Source organism: Musca autumnalis, unplaced genomic scaffold (assembly GCF_047663935.1).
Source record: "Musca autumnalis isolate F117 unplaced genomic scaffold, ASM4766393v1 scaffold_3, whole genome shotgun sequence".
Classification (NCBI taxonomy): Eukaryota; Metazoa; Arthropoda; class Insecta; order Diptera; family Muscidae; genus Musca; species Musca autumnalis.
In genome coordinates, this window is record NW_027411866.1 from 149221415 (window position 1) to 149237766 (window position 16352).

The following is a 16352-nucleotide window of genomic DNA, read 5'->3' on the forward strand; positions in this document are numbered from 1 at the left end:
CCTGTGCCCTGTCCACAAGAAAATAGATAAGACTGTATGCTCTAACTATAGGGGCATAAGTCTTCTCCCTATTGTCTACTAGATAGTGTTAGGGATAATGGTCAATGAAATAATGTTGACAATGTTGATTCACCTGATTTGCTGTCCTTAATTCCGTTTTCTGCTCCCTCAAGGAGATTACGATTTAATGATTTGTTTAATATTTCTTTACATCGGACTAATTATGCATGTAATGGGCCCTTGACGCGTACACTCAGAAATCTTAACTTAATAAATCTCAACTTTCAAAAAGATCAGAAGCCATGCATTGACTTTAGTGCTTCTAAAGAATAGTTTAAATGTTTAATTTATTATGCTTTTACTTAAACTTTAATATTTAAAATTTATTTATTTTTGAATTGTTATCTTAGTCTGTAAGGAATTGTAATTCCATTGACTGAAATAAATGAAATGAATAATTGGGCCATACCAATGCGGCTTTAGACCTGGGAAATCCACCATTGATCAATCCACTTCAACATCAGCTTTATATGCTCCCACTGAAGACAAGGACGAATAGACCAAAGATATATTTTACGAGCGCTTAGAAGAACCTTATGACCGTTGCCCTGCCCATGACATTAAAATTATTCTAGGCGATTTTAATGCAAAAATTGGAAAGGAGAATGTCTTTGGCCCAACAGTCGGGAAATTCAGTCTCCACAGTGAAACATTTGACAATGGTATGAGGCTGATAGACTTTGCAGCTGCAAAAAACATGGTAGTTAGTAGTACCAGATTTAAGCACCTAGATAAGGGCACATGGCTGTCATCAGATCAAAGAACAAGTAATCAAATTGATCATGTTGTGATAGATGGAAGATATTCATCGAGCGTGTTGGATGTACGATCGTTCCGCGGAGCAAACATAGATTCGGACCACTACCTTGTTGCAGCAAAGTTAAGTGCCCTTCTAAACGTTGCAAATAAAGCACGAACAGATATAACGCGGACATTGGTAAGCTGCAAACACAACAGATAGCCCATAGTAGCGAAGACGGGAATATACCACAGATCCAATCCCAGAATTTGGTATTGAATATATACCGCCCAGCCAAGATGTGGTAAAGACAGCAATAAGTCGGCTGAAGAATAATAAGGCAGCAGGAGCCGATGGCTTACCAGCAGAGCTGTTCAAAACCGGAGACAACACGCTGATAAGGTGTGTTCATAAGCTAGTTAGCACCATCTGGCTGGAAGAACGAGTACCCGACGATTGGATCCTGAGCATCCTGTGCCCTGTCAACAAGAAAGGAGATAAGACTGTATGCTCTAACTATAGGGACATAAGTCTTCTCCCTATTGCCTACAAGAAAGTGTCAGGGATAATGGTCAATGAAATAATTGGGCCATACCAATGCGGCTTTAGACCTGGCAAATCCACCATTGACCAGATATTTACCCTGCGGCAAATCCTGGAGAAGACCCAAGAGATGCAGATCGACAGTTACAACCTTTATCTGATTACAAAGCAGCCTTCGACAGCCCCCTACGTTCAAAGGTATTAAGCCATATCTACAATTGGTATCCCTGCAGAGCTCATAGGGCATTGTAGAAAGACATTAACTGATACTCGATCGTCAGTTTAAATAGGAGAGAACCTCTCCGAAGAGTTTGGTACTAAAAGAGGTTTCAGACAACATTCAACATTCTGCTGGAAAAGGTTATACGAGATGCTAAGGTGAAAAGAAATGGCACTTTATATACAAACAGCCATATGTTACTTGCTTATGCCGATGACATTGACATCATAGGTCGATCGGTAAAGGAAGTAACTGATACCTTTGAAAAAGTCGAAAGGGAATCTGCTAAAGTGGGTCGGGCGGTAAACGGTGAGAAGACAAAATTAATGGTGTCGTCGCGCAATGCGTCCATAGAGATCGGACCAACTGTTGACGTTGGTTCCTATAATTTTGAGGTAGTAAGGGACTTTGTCTACCTCGGCACCGCCGTAAACACAACCAACAACATCAGTTGTGAAATACCAAGAAAAATAGTGTTGGCCAACAGATGCCACATCTCGTAAAAAAAATTACGCTTTACAAAACACTGATACTACCCGTGCTGATGTATGGTTCAGAAGCCTGGGTACTTGTGCAAGCAGACAAGGCTTGGTGTATTCGAGAAGGAAATTCTTCGAAAAATCTATGGACCAATCTGCGTTGACGGTGAATATCGAACCACGAGCTGTATCTGATATACAACGACATAAATATAGTTAAACGTATTGAGATGCAGCGATTGCGTTGGCTAGGCCATATCATAAGAATGAGCGATGATGAACCCGCTAAAAAGGCGTATAAATTTGGACCGCATGGCGGTGTACGCAGAATTGGCAGGCCAAAGAATGAATTGCGCAAACATGTGGATGAAGAGATGACAAGGCGCGGTATTCCAGAAAGCGAAGCACCAAACAGAGAGTGTTGGAGATTTTTCCTTAGTTCGGCTTATGGAACAAATGTTCTGTAATGAGCAAGCTAAGTAAGTAAGTAAGTAGAAACTAGCAGCATGTTTATTGCCATCTGAATACGATGGCTGATACGCTGATTTTTGCATTTTTGCCGGAGGTTTTGCAATTTCCGTTCCCGAATTTTTTAAGAAATTTGTATGGGAAAACAATTTCTGACAAATCGCTCTTTTTTCTAAAATTATCATTAAAAAGTACGTTAATGCAATGAAAAATAGCATTGTAATAAAGTTAATAAATTACTTTATTCTTTTTTTACAAATTTTGATATTAAAATTTTTTGTTGCAACAATTCACCATCTACCTTGTTTATTGTGCTATATGAAAAGTGTTGCAACTTTTGGTACTTTTTTAAGGCAAAAACAGAGTTGTATAACATGAGTTCTGTGATTTCGATGTTGATTTCGCTGAAATCACGATATGAGATTATTTCATTTTTGTATGCGAAATCATAATAAATTTTGCTTGATTCCGCGCGAAATCACGAAACGACGCCGAATGGGATGAACTGGGACCTCAAAGTTTCCATACGCCCTTTATATAGCTAATATTAAAATCTGACGCGATTTTCAAATTTTTTTGTAAGATTATGTTTTTAGCCACTACAAAGAACTGGTAAACTATTTTCATCGATTGAATAATAAATGTGGTCTGTAGAGTGATTTTGTGAAAATTCGCCTTTGGTCCCACACAAATTTACCTTTGGCCCATACAAATTTTAAAGAAATCGATCTACAGACCACATATATTGTCCAATCGATCAAAACAAGTTACCAGTTCTTTGTAGTGGCTAAACAAGTAATCCTACAAAAAATTTTGAAAATCGGGTCAGATTTTAATATTAGCTATATAAAGGGCCCATGGAAACTTTGAGGCCCCAGTGGCATGTGTTAACATAGTCCGATTGAGTTCAAACTTTGACAACCTTAATTTTTAACAAAACTAAATATTTTAGGAGGGTACCGCATAAAAAAACCGACATCGATTTTTAAGAACCACTCTAATGGACACACATAGATCGACTCAACTCGTCGGTACATTCATTTTGGTATATATAAGTATTGGTCTACGGCCATTATTTCACAGCGTTACAAACTTTTTGGCCAAAGCCAACTTATAATACCCTCCCCACATAGTGGTGTAGGGTATAATTAATATTCTATCTGAGGAAAATGAATGCCAATCAATGGGTTGCCCGCAGTTTCGTTGGCTGTGGACATCTTGAATCGCATTGGATTCCTAATTATAGCAACAGCTATTAAGTTGGCGTTCATCAATATGAATATTGAAAGCAAAAAGAATTATGATTTAATTTACAAATAATTTTAATTCAACCAATCTATTTATTTCTCCCATTTCTTGTTTACTGAACTTCAAACTTAACTTGTAAACATAATACCTTTAACTTGACTTTGAATTAAAAGTTTTTTTCTTATAACTTATGTTTATCTGTTTGCTTGTTTTCATTTCATGCATTTCCCCCAAACAGAAACATCACGTAATTTTTCAATCAATACACGCGGCGTCGATGGTCTGCTGGAAAATCATTTATTTCTGGGACACGATAAGCTCGAATGCATGGCGACATCATTTCGCATCAATGATACAAACGGAAGAAATTTATTTTCCGTTAATCGAGATGAAGTCACAATCGGTGCTCATGCTTTGCGTGTGGACGGTGAAGGTGGTGCAATATTTCGTGAATCGATACAGACACCGCATGTACGTGCCGAACCAGGACGTGAATTAAGGTGAGTCAATATCAACATCTTATTTTTGAATGGATGTGTTTATATGGAGTTTTTGTGTATTTATTTGTATTTGATGGTATTTGTATCAAGTTTAAGAATATGGGTATTACTTAAATTTGCTATGACTTTAAAGGTCAGGGATCGAATGCGTATAGGAAATTATAAACAAAATAAAAATGCGGATATTTTGCGATTATCCATTAACAATATGGACGAAGGAATAATTTAAGAGATTATTATTTATTATGTTATTATGAGACCGCTTGTATGAAATAAATGCACTGACTCTCTTAAGCTGCACACATTTTTCTTGGATGTAAGGTATGAATACTTTATGGAATACTCTATAGAACCTCTCCCATTTCAACTATGATCATCACCCTATTTAGTATTATTAACACAAACACAGACGATAATCATTGCAATTCATCAAGCAAATTCTATAAACTGTCTGGTCATTTATTTCTTCCCTTAAGAGAAAAAAGAAACACATTTCCGTATCCTGCTTACCTCTATAGATAGCTGTTTTGTAGGCAAAAACAAACAAACAATATGCATTAAATAAACACTTATTAATTCATGTTGTGAGAAATGTATTTATGGAATGTGGAACAGTGGTGAACGACAACAAACAGCAAACAAACAAATCTGAACAACAGTATGTCTACCATCTGTAATGGATTTTTTCCCTGACATTTTCCCCATAAACATATCCAACCGACCAACAAACCTACCATTCAAATTCAGTCCGTCTACCTCTTTTATGCCATCGAGCAAATGAATGAATATCTCTTCTGACAGGTTTGTTAGTGTTTCTCTGTGTATAAGTCATGCAATGTTTGTTTTGTTGTTTACAATAGTTTTACAGTCAGTTCGTCTGTCAGGCTGATGGCCAGCCATCCTCCAAGTCACCAGGTCGGTCATTCAGTGTATAGAGAAACATTTGCCATCTCCAACTCTACGGGTTTAATGCCTTTTCAATGGGATATATATTCAGGCACATTGCAAATGTGCATGTAACAGAATTTTGTGTGTGCATGAACATATGTCTTAATGTGTGTGTGTGGGTGTAAATGCATACACATGAAATATAGAGTTTATTAAAAAGTGCTCAAAGGATTTAAGTGACAAATATGGATTGTATTTGTTTACACGTTCTTCTGAATGAATGAAAGCCATTTTCACTCTCCTTTCTCTCTCCCGCTCTTGCAGATTTAATGGGATGAAGTTTTTACAGATGGGTTTTGGCTGAAATGACAAGTTGTCAATGGAACTAATTGTATGTGGTAGTTAAAACATAAATATGTGTTTGAATTGAATACACAGCAAAAATTTGGCAGTCGCATGGTTCGAATAACCCATTACCAAGTAATAGAACATTTTAAAAGCAAAACTCCTTATTTTATTCATTATCAAATAATATTAACAATATCACAGAGTGTGTGTATCTGACTTGATAAATGAGAGTTCTTAGTTCAAATTTCGCTGTTGGCAAAAAATTTGTTGTCAGCAAAAATACGAAGAATTGTTAATGTACATGTAAGCCTTCGAACATCCTCTAATGTCCCCAAATTCAGGTTTTTGACGGTTATAGCGTCACCTTCAAATCAGCATTAATGTATGTTCGTTCGTATTTACGTTCAGCGGGTCTCAAGATCGTGACAGGAGTTTACTTTTTATGTTGACATTATTACTACATGTTCTTGAGTGATTCTTCTTCAGTTATCCTTCACTCACTGTGGAGCATAGGGCCTCAACCATTCTTTTGTATCGAACTCTGTTGTGCGATGCTTGATTGACTTCGTTCCATGAATAGTTTGCATCTTGTAGTTCTGCGTCTATCGACCTTCTCCAAGTTTTAGCTGGTGCACCAACACGCCGGCCTCTACCCTGGGAATTCCAGCGAAGCGCTTGACGAGCAATGTTTTCGGCAGGTCTTCGTAGCGTGTGGCCTATCCAGCGTCATTTCGTTGACAAACCTCAACGGGAGCTGCAATTTGATTGGCGATGTTCAATAGTTCAGCATTTCGTATTCGGTTCGGCCACCAAATGTTTAAAATTTGCCGCAGACATTTGTTTGTAAAACTTTGTAGACGGCCGTCTATTGAACTAGTACCTTTCCAGGTTTCGCATCCGTAAAAAGGACAGATTTCACATTCGAATTATATATGCGAAGCTTGGTGTGTGTTGAGATTTGTCAAGATCTCCAAATAGGCTGAAGCATGCCGAGAGCAGCCTTTGCTTTATTTAATCGAGCGTTGATGTCTTCTTCAGCTCCACCCTTTATCGTTATTTGGCTACCAAGGTAATTGAATTTTTCCACCCATTCGATGTCAACATTGTCAATGCGGATGTGTGAATCCGAGTTTGCTCCATAGCCTCCCGGCATGGACTTAGTTTTTAAGATGTTGATTTCGAGCCCGACTGAACGCGACTCATTTTCAATGGAGTTGATATTTTCCTGCAGGTGATTAGTTACTTGGCTCAGTAGACATACGTCATCAGCGTATTCCAAGTCTTCCAGGTGTTTAAACGGCGTCCACTGGATTCCACGTCTGCCATTCAAAGCTGAACGCACTACATCATCGATGACAAGATTGAAAAGTATAGGTGACAGAATACATCCTTGTCTTATCCCTGTTTTGACCTCAAAAGGATCTGATAATTTACCATTATGAAGAACTCGACATCTGATGTCGGTATACATGGCCTTGATTAAATTGAGAATTTTAGATGTTATGTTACGTCGTTCCAGAAAATTCCATAGAGAGAGTCGGTTAATACTATCAGAAGCTTTCATGAAGTCTATGAATGCCAAGTATACTGGTGTACGAAACTCATAGCACTGCTCCAATACTATTCTTATAGTGTAAATAAGGTGAACACAGGAACGATTCTCTCTGAATCCAAACTGATTCTCTCGGAGTGTATCAATGACCGAGTCAGATATTCGGCTTAGAATTACGCGGCTTAATATTTTGCTTAGGATTGGTAATAATGTAATTCTCCTGTAGTTATTGCAATTTTTGGGATCCCCCTTTTTTGGTATTTTTATCAGGATACCTCCATTCCAAGAGGAAGGAAGTACTTCTTCTTCCCAAATTTTTTAAAATATACGGGAGCCATATTATTGCGGATTGTTCTGCATCACAAAGAAGCATTTCCGCAGAGATATTATCATTGCCTGGGGCCTTGTTATTTTTCAGGCTTTGGTTGGCGGGTTATCCACAATTACAGTAAATGTCATATCGCGGTTAGCAACGAAATGCGTCTCTATCCCTTTCGGTGATTCTATGCCATATGGCATAACCAGTTTTTGAAGCCCGTTTTAAGGCAAAATACTTATGGACACTCTTTATTTAATAATTTTGTATTTTTCCCTGAAGTGTTATCTAAAAATAATTCGACAAAAATTTTTGATTGGTGGACCCTATACATTGTTATGTCTCAAAGAGCAAGCGCTCCTCGTTCGATTTAAAATTTGCATGAAAATACTGTTACGGAATTAGATTTAACTAATCTCCGTGTAGACGTTGTTTTATTCCCCGATACGTTTTGTACCAAATAAAACAGGGTTCGTTTTAGATTACGTTTCTACAATGCTTTATTTACTTTATTAGACTTATTCGTAACCGACTTTAATTACTAAGCACACAGCTTGTATCTAGTTAGCACGCAGCACTTCTTTAATCGATCTGTTCAGTTCAACGCTTAAAACACAACTCAACTCGTCATTGCCAGTTCCCCTGTATTTATATCCCAAAGTCTCCCTGTTCGAGAGTCCTCTAGAAAATGTCTGGCAACTCCTCGAATATGTACAACGAACACACAGACGCACATTCGCACTAAGCGAACAACCAGACTCACATACATGGGGGATGATCAATGACGTAATTACAACAACAAATAAATGCAAGAAAAGAAGTAACAAACTAAACGATAATTACATGATTTTGGCAAAACAAACAAAAGAACATTAACAAAAGGTAATGTAACGACTAGAATGATGAAGAGAGTTCTACATGGTAGTTGTTGTTGCTTAAATAAAATAACTGCGTAATAAAACGTTACGTTACAATTCAAATTTTTAAATTAACGGAAATTAAACTAAATTAACTTAAACCTATCAGTTACATTCGTAACAATACCATCTTATAATTTTATATATTTTATTAATAAAAATATTTTTTTTGTTAACTTTTTGTATTTAATTTAGTAGATAATCATTGCCTTAATAATTAAAACGAAAAAAAGATCCGAAATATAGTTCAATGGAGCTGCCAGATTTTTTATATTTCATACTATGCCATATGGCATAGATTTTTCCCAACGGAAATGTTTCACTTTGTTTGACTCCCAGATCTTCTATTGTAAAACCCCTAGATCTTCTATAAGAAGACCTCCAGATCTTGTATAAATAGACCTCCAGGTCTTCTATAAGAAGACCTCCAGATCTTGTATAAGTAGACCTCCAGGACTTCTATACGAAGACTTCCAGGTCTTCTATAAGGAAACCTCCAGATCCACCATAGGAAAACCTCCAGATGATGTATAACAATTCTTGCAGATTTTCTAAAATAACTCCTCCAGATATTATATAAAATGGCCCCCAAGCTGACCTCCAGCCCTTCTATAGGATGACATTCAGGTGTTCTATAAGAAGTCTTTCAGATCTGCTATATGAAGACATTCAGGTCTTCTATAAGAAGTCCTTCAGATCTGCTATATGAAGACATTCAGGTCTTCTATAAGAAGTCCTCCAGTTTTTCTATAAGAAGGCCTCAAATCTTCCATAAGAAGACCCTAGGTTTTCTATAAGAAGACCCTAGGTTTTCTATAAGAAGACCCTAGGTCTTCTATAAGTGGCTTTAAATGTTCTAAAAGAAGACCTCCAGATATTCTATAAGAATACCTTCTATGTGAAGACCCCCAAATCTTCTAATAGTAGACCTCCAGATATTCTATGAAAAACCTTCATGTCTTCTATAAGTAGACCTCCTGGTCTTCAATGAGAAGATCTTATGCTTTTCTATAAGAAGGGCCCCTGCTCTTCTATGAGAAGACCATCTGGTTTTTTTATAAGAAGGTCTCCTGCTCTTCTATGAGAAGACGTCCTGCTCTTCTATGAGTTGACCTCCTGCTCTTATATAAGAAGACCTCCTTCTCTTCTATAAGAACACCTCCTGCCCTTCTATATGCAAACGTCCTTCTCTTCTACGAGAAGACGTCCTGCTCTTCTATGAGCAGACCTCCTGCTCTTATATAAGAAGACCTCCTTCTCTTCTATAAGAATACCTCCCGCCTTCTATATGCTAACGTCCTGCTCTTCTATGAAAAGGCGTCCTGCTCTTCTATGAGCAGACCTCCTGCTCTTGTATAAGAAGTCCTCCTCCTCTTCTATAAGAAGACCTCCTGCCCTTCTATATGCAAACGTCCTGCTCTTATATGAAAAGACGTCCTGCTCTTCTATCAGAAGACGTCCTGCCCTTCTATATGCAAACATCCTGCTCTTCTATGAAAATACGTCCTGCTCTTCAAGAAGAGGACCTCCTGCTCTTCAGGGAGAGGACCTCCTGCTCTTCTATAAGAAGGCCTCTTGCTCTACTATAAGAAGACCTCCTGCCCTTCTATATGCAAACGCCCTGCTCTTCTATGTGAAAACATCCTGTCCTTATATGAGACGACCTTCTGCTCTTTTATGAGAAGACGTCCTGCTCTTCTATAAGAAGACCTTTTCCTCTTCTATAAGGCCTCCTGGTCTTCTATAAGATGAAATTTAATTAAAAACTTGAATATTTTCGTTTTGTTTTTTTTTTTCCTTTAAATACATTCTATGCCATATGGCATAGTGTCCAAAAACCACTTTTCCAAACAAAATGTTAAAAAATTAGTTTTGATTATTCATATAGTGGGCTTAAGTATATATAAAATTGGAAAAATATATTTTTCAGATCAAAAACAAAAAAGAAGCACCGAAAGGGCTATTGGCGTTGTTAGTCCAATTGGATTATTAAGTGTTGACTTGAAATGGTCCATCCACCTTAATAACTGTTCATCCGTTGCAGTAATTAGGCTTCAATTTTCGCTCATGATAGGTTTGTTGGTGTAAGTTGGTTTTCCGCACAATGTCCTTAATGTATTGCGATTTGACGTCGCCTCTTCTAGCAGCTAGTTCAGCTTGGTTTGCTTGTTCATCAATCCATTGTCGTTTGTCTCTTCTTGCAGATTTTTTTATTCTCATTGACAGATTTTGATAGAGTGTACGTAGGTCTGTAGAATCTCCATTTTCATTTGAGATTCTAAGCATTAGAGCATTACGCTGTTCAATCATTTCCCACGTATTATTACTAATCCAAACTTTCCTCTTATGGTTTTTGAAACCTATTGTTTGTTTGGCGGTCTCATTATAGATGTTTGTGATATTTGTGTTGATATCATTGATATTAAGGTGTCTGTTGTTCGTGACATGAGGAGCTTGACTACTGATCGATGTCATAAAGGCATTACGGTATTCTTGCACTTTTAGTTTCTCCACATCGAATTTGCGGTTTTATTTGGTTGCAGTTGATCTTGGACTCGCCAACTTCAATCTAACTTTAGCCATGACTAAGTAGTGGTCGCTGTTAATGTCAGCTGCTCGTTTTGATCTCACATCCAGCAGAGAAGATCGCCATTTGGATTTTATCAAGACATGATCGATATCTTATGCTGAAGTTTGTGAGGAAAGACAGTGCTCCCCACCAAAAGCTTCTTATCACAGCATAACTCTAATACTCGGCATCCATTGTCGTTTCTTAGCCCGATGCAATGTTTCCCCATGTAGCGTTCCAGGCCAATGTTTTCTGAGCCAACTTTAGCGTTGAAATCGCCGAGTAAGATTGTTATGTCACAATCGTGGGTATTGCTATTCATCCAACTGCTGAGTGCGTCATAGAAGTTTTCATTCTCCGCAATAGGCTGTGTTTCCGTAGGAGCGTAGGAATTTATGATGATAAGATTGCGTACTCTGGTTTTAAGTTTCACTGCTATCAGTCTCTCATTAATAGGGTACCATGTTACCACGGACTTGGCCATTTTTTTGGTCATCAACAGACCAACACCTCTACTATGTTCTTCCCCTTCTGGTCGACCGGAGTAAAGAAAGACAGTGTTTTCATTTATCAGCTCATCTTGTCTTGTCCACCTTGTTTCTTGTACAGCCAACAGGTCAATTTTGTAGCGCAGCATTTGAAGTCTGAGTTGATCTAGTTTGCTTATTTAATACAGCATGCGTACGTTCCATGTAGCAATTTTTAGAGCATTTTTCATGCCTATAGTTGGTTTTTGAGTTCGGTATCTTTGATTGGGTTGGGTTTCATTCATCGAAATGTTCTTGCATAGATTAGGCACCTCCAAAATCCTTGTGCCAGCTGCCGGAGCAAGTCGGAATTCTCATACGATTATTTAAAGTAATTTATCGTTCTAAAATAAATTTTTAAAGTTGCTGTGGGTGTAGCATGTATTTAATTTTGTTTGGAAGTAAATATTGATCATATGTTGTTTACAGCCACCCAAGTTTTTGGTACTTAGTAGATCGATTTTGTGAACCAAATTTTAAAATTAGTGGAGTGGAAAAAATTGTATAAAAGTGTATATCAATATTATTTGTTGTTTGAGTTGAGAAAAGTGAGTACTTCAAACGTATAAAGGTTCCAGCTGCAGGGGTTTGCAGACGAACATGTTACTTCTCTTTTTCAGCGACCACCTCACTCAGGGGTTACCCCCTATTTTAACAAAGCGCATTGCGGTGTTGGCTACAGCGCGAAAACGAATGAACGGATCATCCTATATTTTTGTGGGCTTATTAAGTACGTAATAATCTTGCTTTAAAACGAGAAACTTTCGAAAATATGATTTTTTTAAAAAATGGTGAATAGCGAAGTTCAATATTCGATTTTTACAAAAAAATGGACCTGAATACCAAATTTCAGTCATTTCGGGTGGATATTGAGATGAGGGCCTATACTGAAAAATTTCTGGAGGAAAGTTTATTAGCCCCAAAGAAGACTAAATATGTATTAAATTACGACCATTTTTGTAGGATAATACAGCTAAACCCTGAAAACCGAAGAACGGGCGGTACCGTTCTAGGGGGGGTAATCAAAAACATGGACCAGTACTGACACATTTCGGGGAAATGTACGCCCAAAGAAGACTCGATTCCAATCTTCAGCCATTTTTTCATACAAAAATGATCAAATAAATCAATAAAACAGCAAACAAATCAAAATTGTAGGATGTAGGATATTTCAAACAACCATTTTCCGACACAACTAAAAATCGGAAATTTTTTGGAATAGATTTTCGACCCATTACCCTAAAAAATAGTTTTTCTTAAAGAATAAATAAAAAAACTGTCTAGGGAGGAAATGGGTTAAATGTATGTACTATAGCTTTTTAATCTATAAAAAGTACCAAATAGGTCAAAAAACTTATTAGGGAAAATCTGGTACCAATGTCTCCATATGACTCTTTATGAACTATTGACTACTTCCAATGCCTCTATTGACTCACTACCTACAAAGTCTCTATTGACTCACTACTTCCAATGTATCTACTGACTCACTACCTCCAATGTCAACACATGGTCCCTCAGCAACTACTGACTTTCGAATGACATGTTCATACAAAATGACTATAGGAAATTACATGAGTTGTCTACAGCTTGTCAGTAGTATAGACTATTGATATTTCCTACAGGGTTCTTTCTCAATCTTCTTCGGATTTTAATGGTTGAGGAAACTAATTTGTGTTTTTATACTCTCCACATTATGGAGGGTATGATTAAATTTGTCATTCCGTTTGTAACACATCGAAATATTCGTCGGAGACCCTATATAGTGTATATATTATTGATCAGCATAAAATTCTATGTCAATTTTACCTTGTCCGTCCGTCTGTCTGTTGAAATCAAGATACAGCTCGCAATTTTAAAGATAGAGGGTCAATATTTGAAACAGAAGTTTTTGTTACTTGCAGGATGGTTGGTATTGAAAGTGGGATATATCCGTCCATGTTTTGATATAGCCCCCATATAACGGTACCTCCCGATTTTCGGTATTTTTAAGGTTTTAGCTTCATTATCCTACAAAAAAGGCTAAAAATTTGGTACGTAGTCTTCTTTAGGGGTATAAAACTTTCCCCCAGAATTTTTTCGGTATCGGTCCACGCCTTCATATAGCCCCCATAGAACGGTATCTCCCGATTTTCGGTATTTTGAAGGTTTTAGCTTCATTTTTAGCCTTCATATTGCCCCATAGAACGGTACCTCCCGATTTTCGGTATTTTGAACTTTGTGGCCTTAATATTCCACCAAAATGGCTGAAATTTGGTATTTAGACTTCGTTGGGGGTACTCAAACTTACCCTTTACATTTGTCGGTATAGGACCACGCCTTCATATAGCCCACATGGAAAGGTACCTTCCGATTTTCCGTATTTTGAAGATTATGGCTTCAATATTCCACCAAAATGGCGGCAGTTTGGTATTTAATCTACAATGTGATATAAAACTGTTCGCCAGAAATTTGTCTGTACAGGTCCACGCTTTCATATTGCCCTATTTCCAACTAAAATTCGTCGGTATAGGTCCACGTTTCGATATAGCCCCCATAGAACGGTACCTCCAGATTTTCGTAATACTGAAGATTGTGACGTCAATATCCCACCGAAATGGCTGAAATTCGTTATTTAGTCTTCCAAGAGTTATAAAAAATTCCAGAAGGGTATTATAAATATAGGTCCACGTCTTCCTATATCCCCATAGAAGCGTACTTCTTGATTTTCGGTATTTTTTATGTTTTAGCCACATTCTCTTACCGAAATATAGGAAATTTGGTATTTAGTCTTCTTTGAGTCTAAAAACTTTCCGTCAGAAATTTGTCGGTATAGATCGACGTTTTAGCCCCCGTAGAACGGTGCCTCACATTGTTTTACCGAAATTGCTGAAATGTAGTATTAAGTCTTCTTCATACACGAAAGGCCGAACTTAACGCCGTTCTTGTTTTGATTTGTTATTCTTTCTGTTGTGGTTGGTGCTTTGATGAGCGCAAAGGAGTAATTCTGTTTGTTTTGTTGTTGCCAGTTAAATCAACAATAGTGTTTGTAAAAATTCTGGATTATGATAGTTCCTACCATCGGTATTGTTAATGATTTTTACAATATTGCGGAATATCGCAACTTGTTTTTGCTTTGTATGTTTGGAGCATAATATGGTATTTTTGGATTTGGAATTACATTGCTTGAACTAAGTAAATAAATCGTTGGAACAAAAATAGGCATTCTTGTTCAAACAAAAGCGAACAATATTTTTTTAAGCGTGTATGTAATTGTTCCATAGTGTATACATATTCACTGTGGTGTATGGTATCACATAGTCGGCTCCGCCCGACATTTATATTTTCCTTGGTGTTTTTGTTATGAAAAAACCAATGTTGGGCGTTAAACTCAAAATGCTTAGTTTCGTAGACGGACACACGCTCTACTGGTAATACATAAGGTAGGATTTTTACATTATTTTGTAATGGGCTATTCGGTTCATGTAGCTCCAAAATATATACTGGGGAAGTCTTAATGTACTAAGTTTTCTCGTGGCAGGGGGGACTCGACCATAAATTATGATTTTCTTTCACATTTTATTCAATATTTTATTGTCGATTTTTATATATTTTAGAAACTTTTCTTTAAAAAAAACTTATTTTATCTTGTCTTTGTAGATTGGAATCACCTACACGGCAAATGGAAATGAAAGCTGCTCAGGAAATAAATCTACAATCACGTGCCGGAGGCATTGAGATATCTGCATTGGAGGATATCAAACTTACTACTATAGAAGGCAGTGTAAGTACTATACTAAAACATACAAAACTATAAACCATTTTGATACTCATAAGCCATCTATTGATTTATTTTGATTGTAGTCTGGTCTTTACACCCTTTCTCTGTTATCTTCTTTCATTACAGCTACGCTTTGAATCATCAAAAATATTTATGCCAAATTTACGAACAGTACCATCAATACAAGGACCACCACAAAAAGACCACACACATCGTGTCTTTCAACTTTGTGCCTGTTCCAGTGGTAAGCTATTTCTGGCTAGTTCACATTCATCGTGTGCTGGTGATGACAGTACCGTTTGTAGATGATTGAAGCAAGATATTACCAAAGGACAATAACTGAAGAAATAAAAACCGAAATTGAAATTGAACAACAAAAACAAAAAAAAAATCATAAATAAAAATGAATCATAAGAACTGACAATGCGCCTGATGCAGGGGTTTTAGGTAATTAATAAACTATGTATAAGGTAAAAAGAAAAACATAAACAAATAAATATGTAGTTTTTGTAAGAAAATAATGTAAATTGTAAGCGTATAATAACCGAACTTATATGAATTGTTGATAATGTCTAGAGGAAAAATTAAGTTTTTTAGTTTTGAAAATGTAAATGGTTAAACGTCGCATAATGACAACGATATTTAGTTTTTTTAGAAAATTATTCTAAAGTTTTATTAAATTTATTAAGTTTTTAATCAGAAAAACTTGTGTCAGAGATTGTAATTTTCTTTATTTTTTGAACAATTCCGAGATAATGTTTTTATTATAAAGGTCCATTTTTCTAAGACGAATTTCAATCAATCAACCTCCTATTTGAAATTGTTTCGGTTTGTCCCAATTAACATTAGAAAATTTTACTTACTTAGCTGGCCCATTACAGAACATTTGTTCCATAGGCCGAACTAAAAAAAAGATCTCCATTTCTTTCTACTTGTTGCTTCGCACTCTGGAATACCGCGCCTTTTCATCTCATCATCCACTTGTTTGCGCCATCTATTCCTTGGCCTGCCAATTCTGCGTGCACCGCCAAGCGTTCCGTATTTATACGCCTTTTTGCGGGTTCATCATCGCTCATTCTTATGATATGGCCTAGCCAACGCAATCGCTGCATCTCGATACGTTTAACTATATTGATGTCGTTGTATAGCAGATACAGCTCGTGGTTTATACGACGTCGATATTCACTCAAACACACCAAGCACTGCCTTATCTCCTTGCGC

At 37.0% G+C, this 16352-nt stretch overlaps 1 protein-coding gene across 1 annotated transcript in view; it reads left to right on the forward strand.

Annotated features, from left to right (window-relative positions):
- Window positions 1–15485, forward strand: part of Scgdelta (sarcoglycan delta) — a 145369-nt gene extending 129884 nt beyond the window's left edge. Inside the window, exons 5-7 of the mRNA XM_073975621.1 lie at window positions 3996–4257; window positions 15011–15134; window positions 15258–15485. Coding sequence (XP_073831722.1) covers window positions 3996–4257; window positions 15011–15134; window positions 15258–15440 — 569 coding nt within the window. The 3' untranslated portion in view covers window positions 15441–15485. The remainder of the gene's footprint in view (window positions 1–3995; window positions 4258–15010; window positions 15135–15257) is intronic.
- Window positions 15486–16352: the final 867 nt, after the last annotated feature.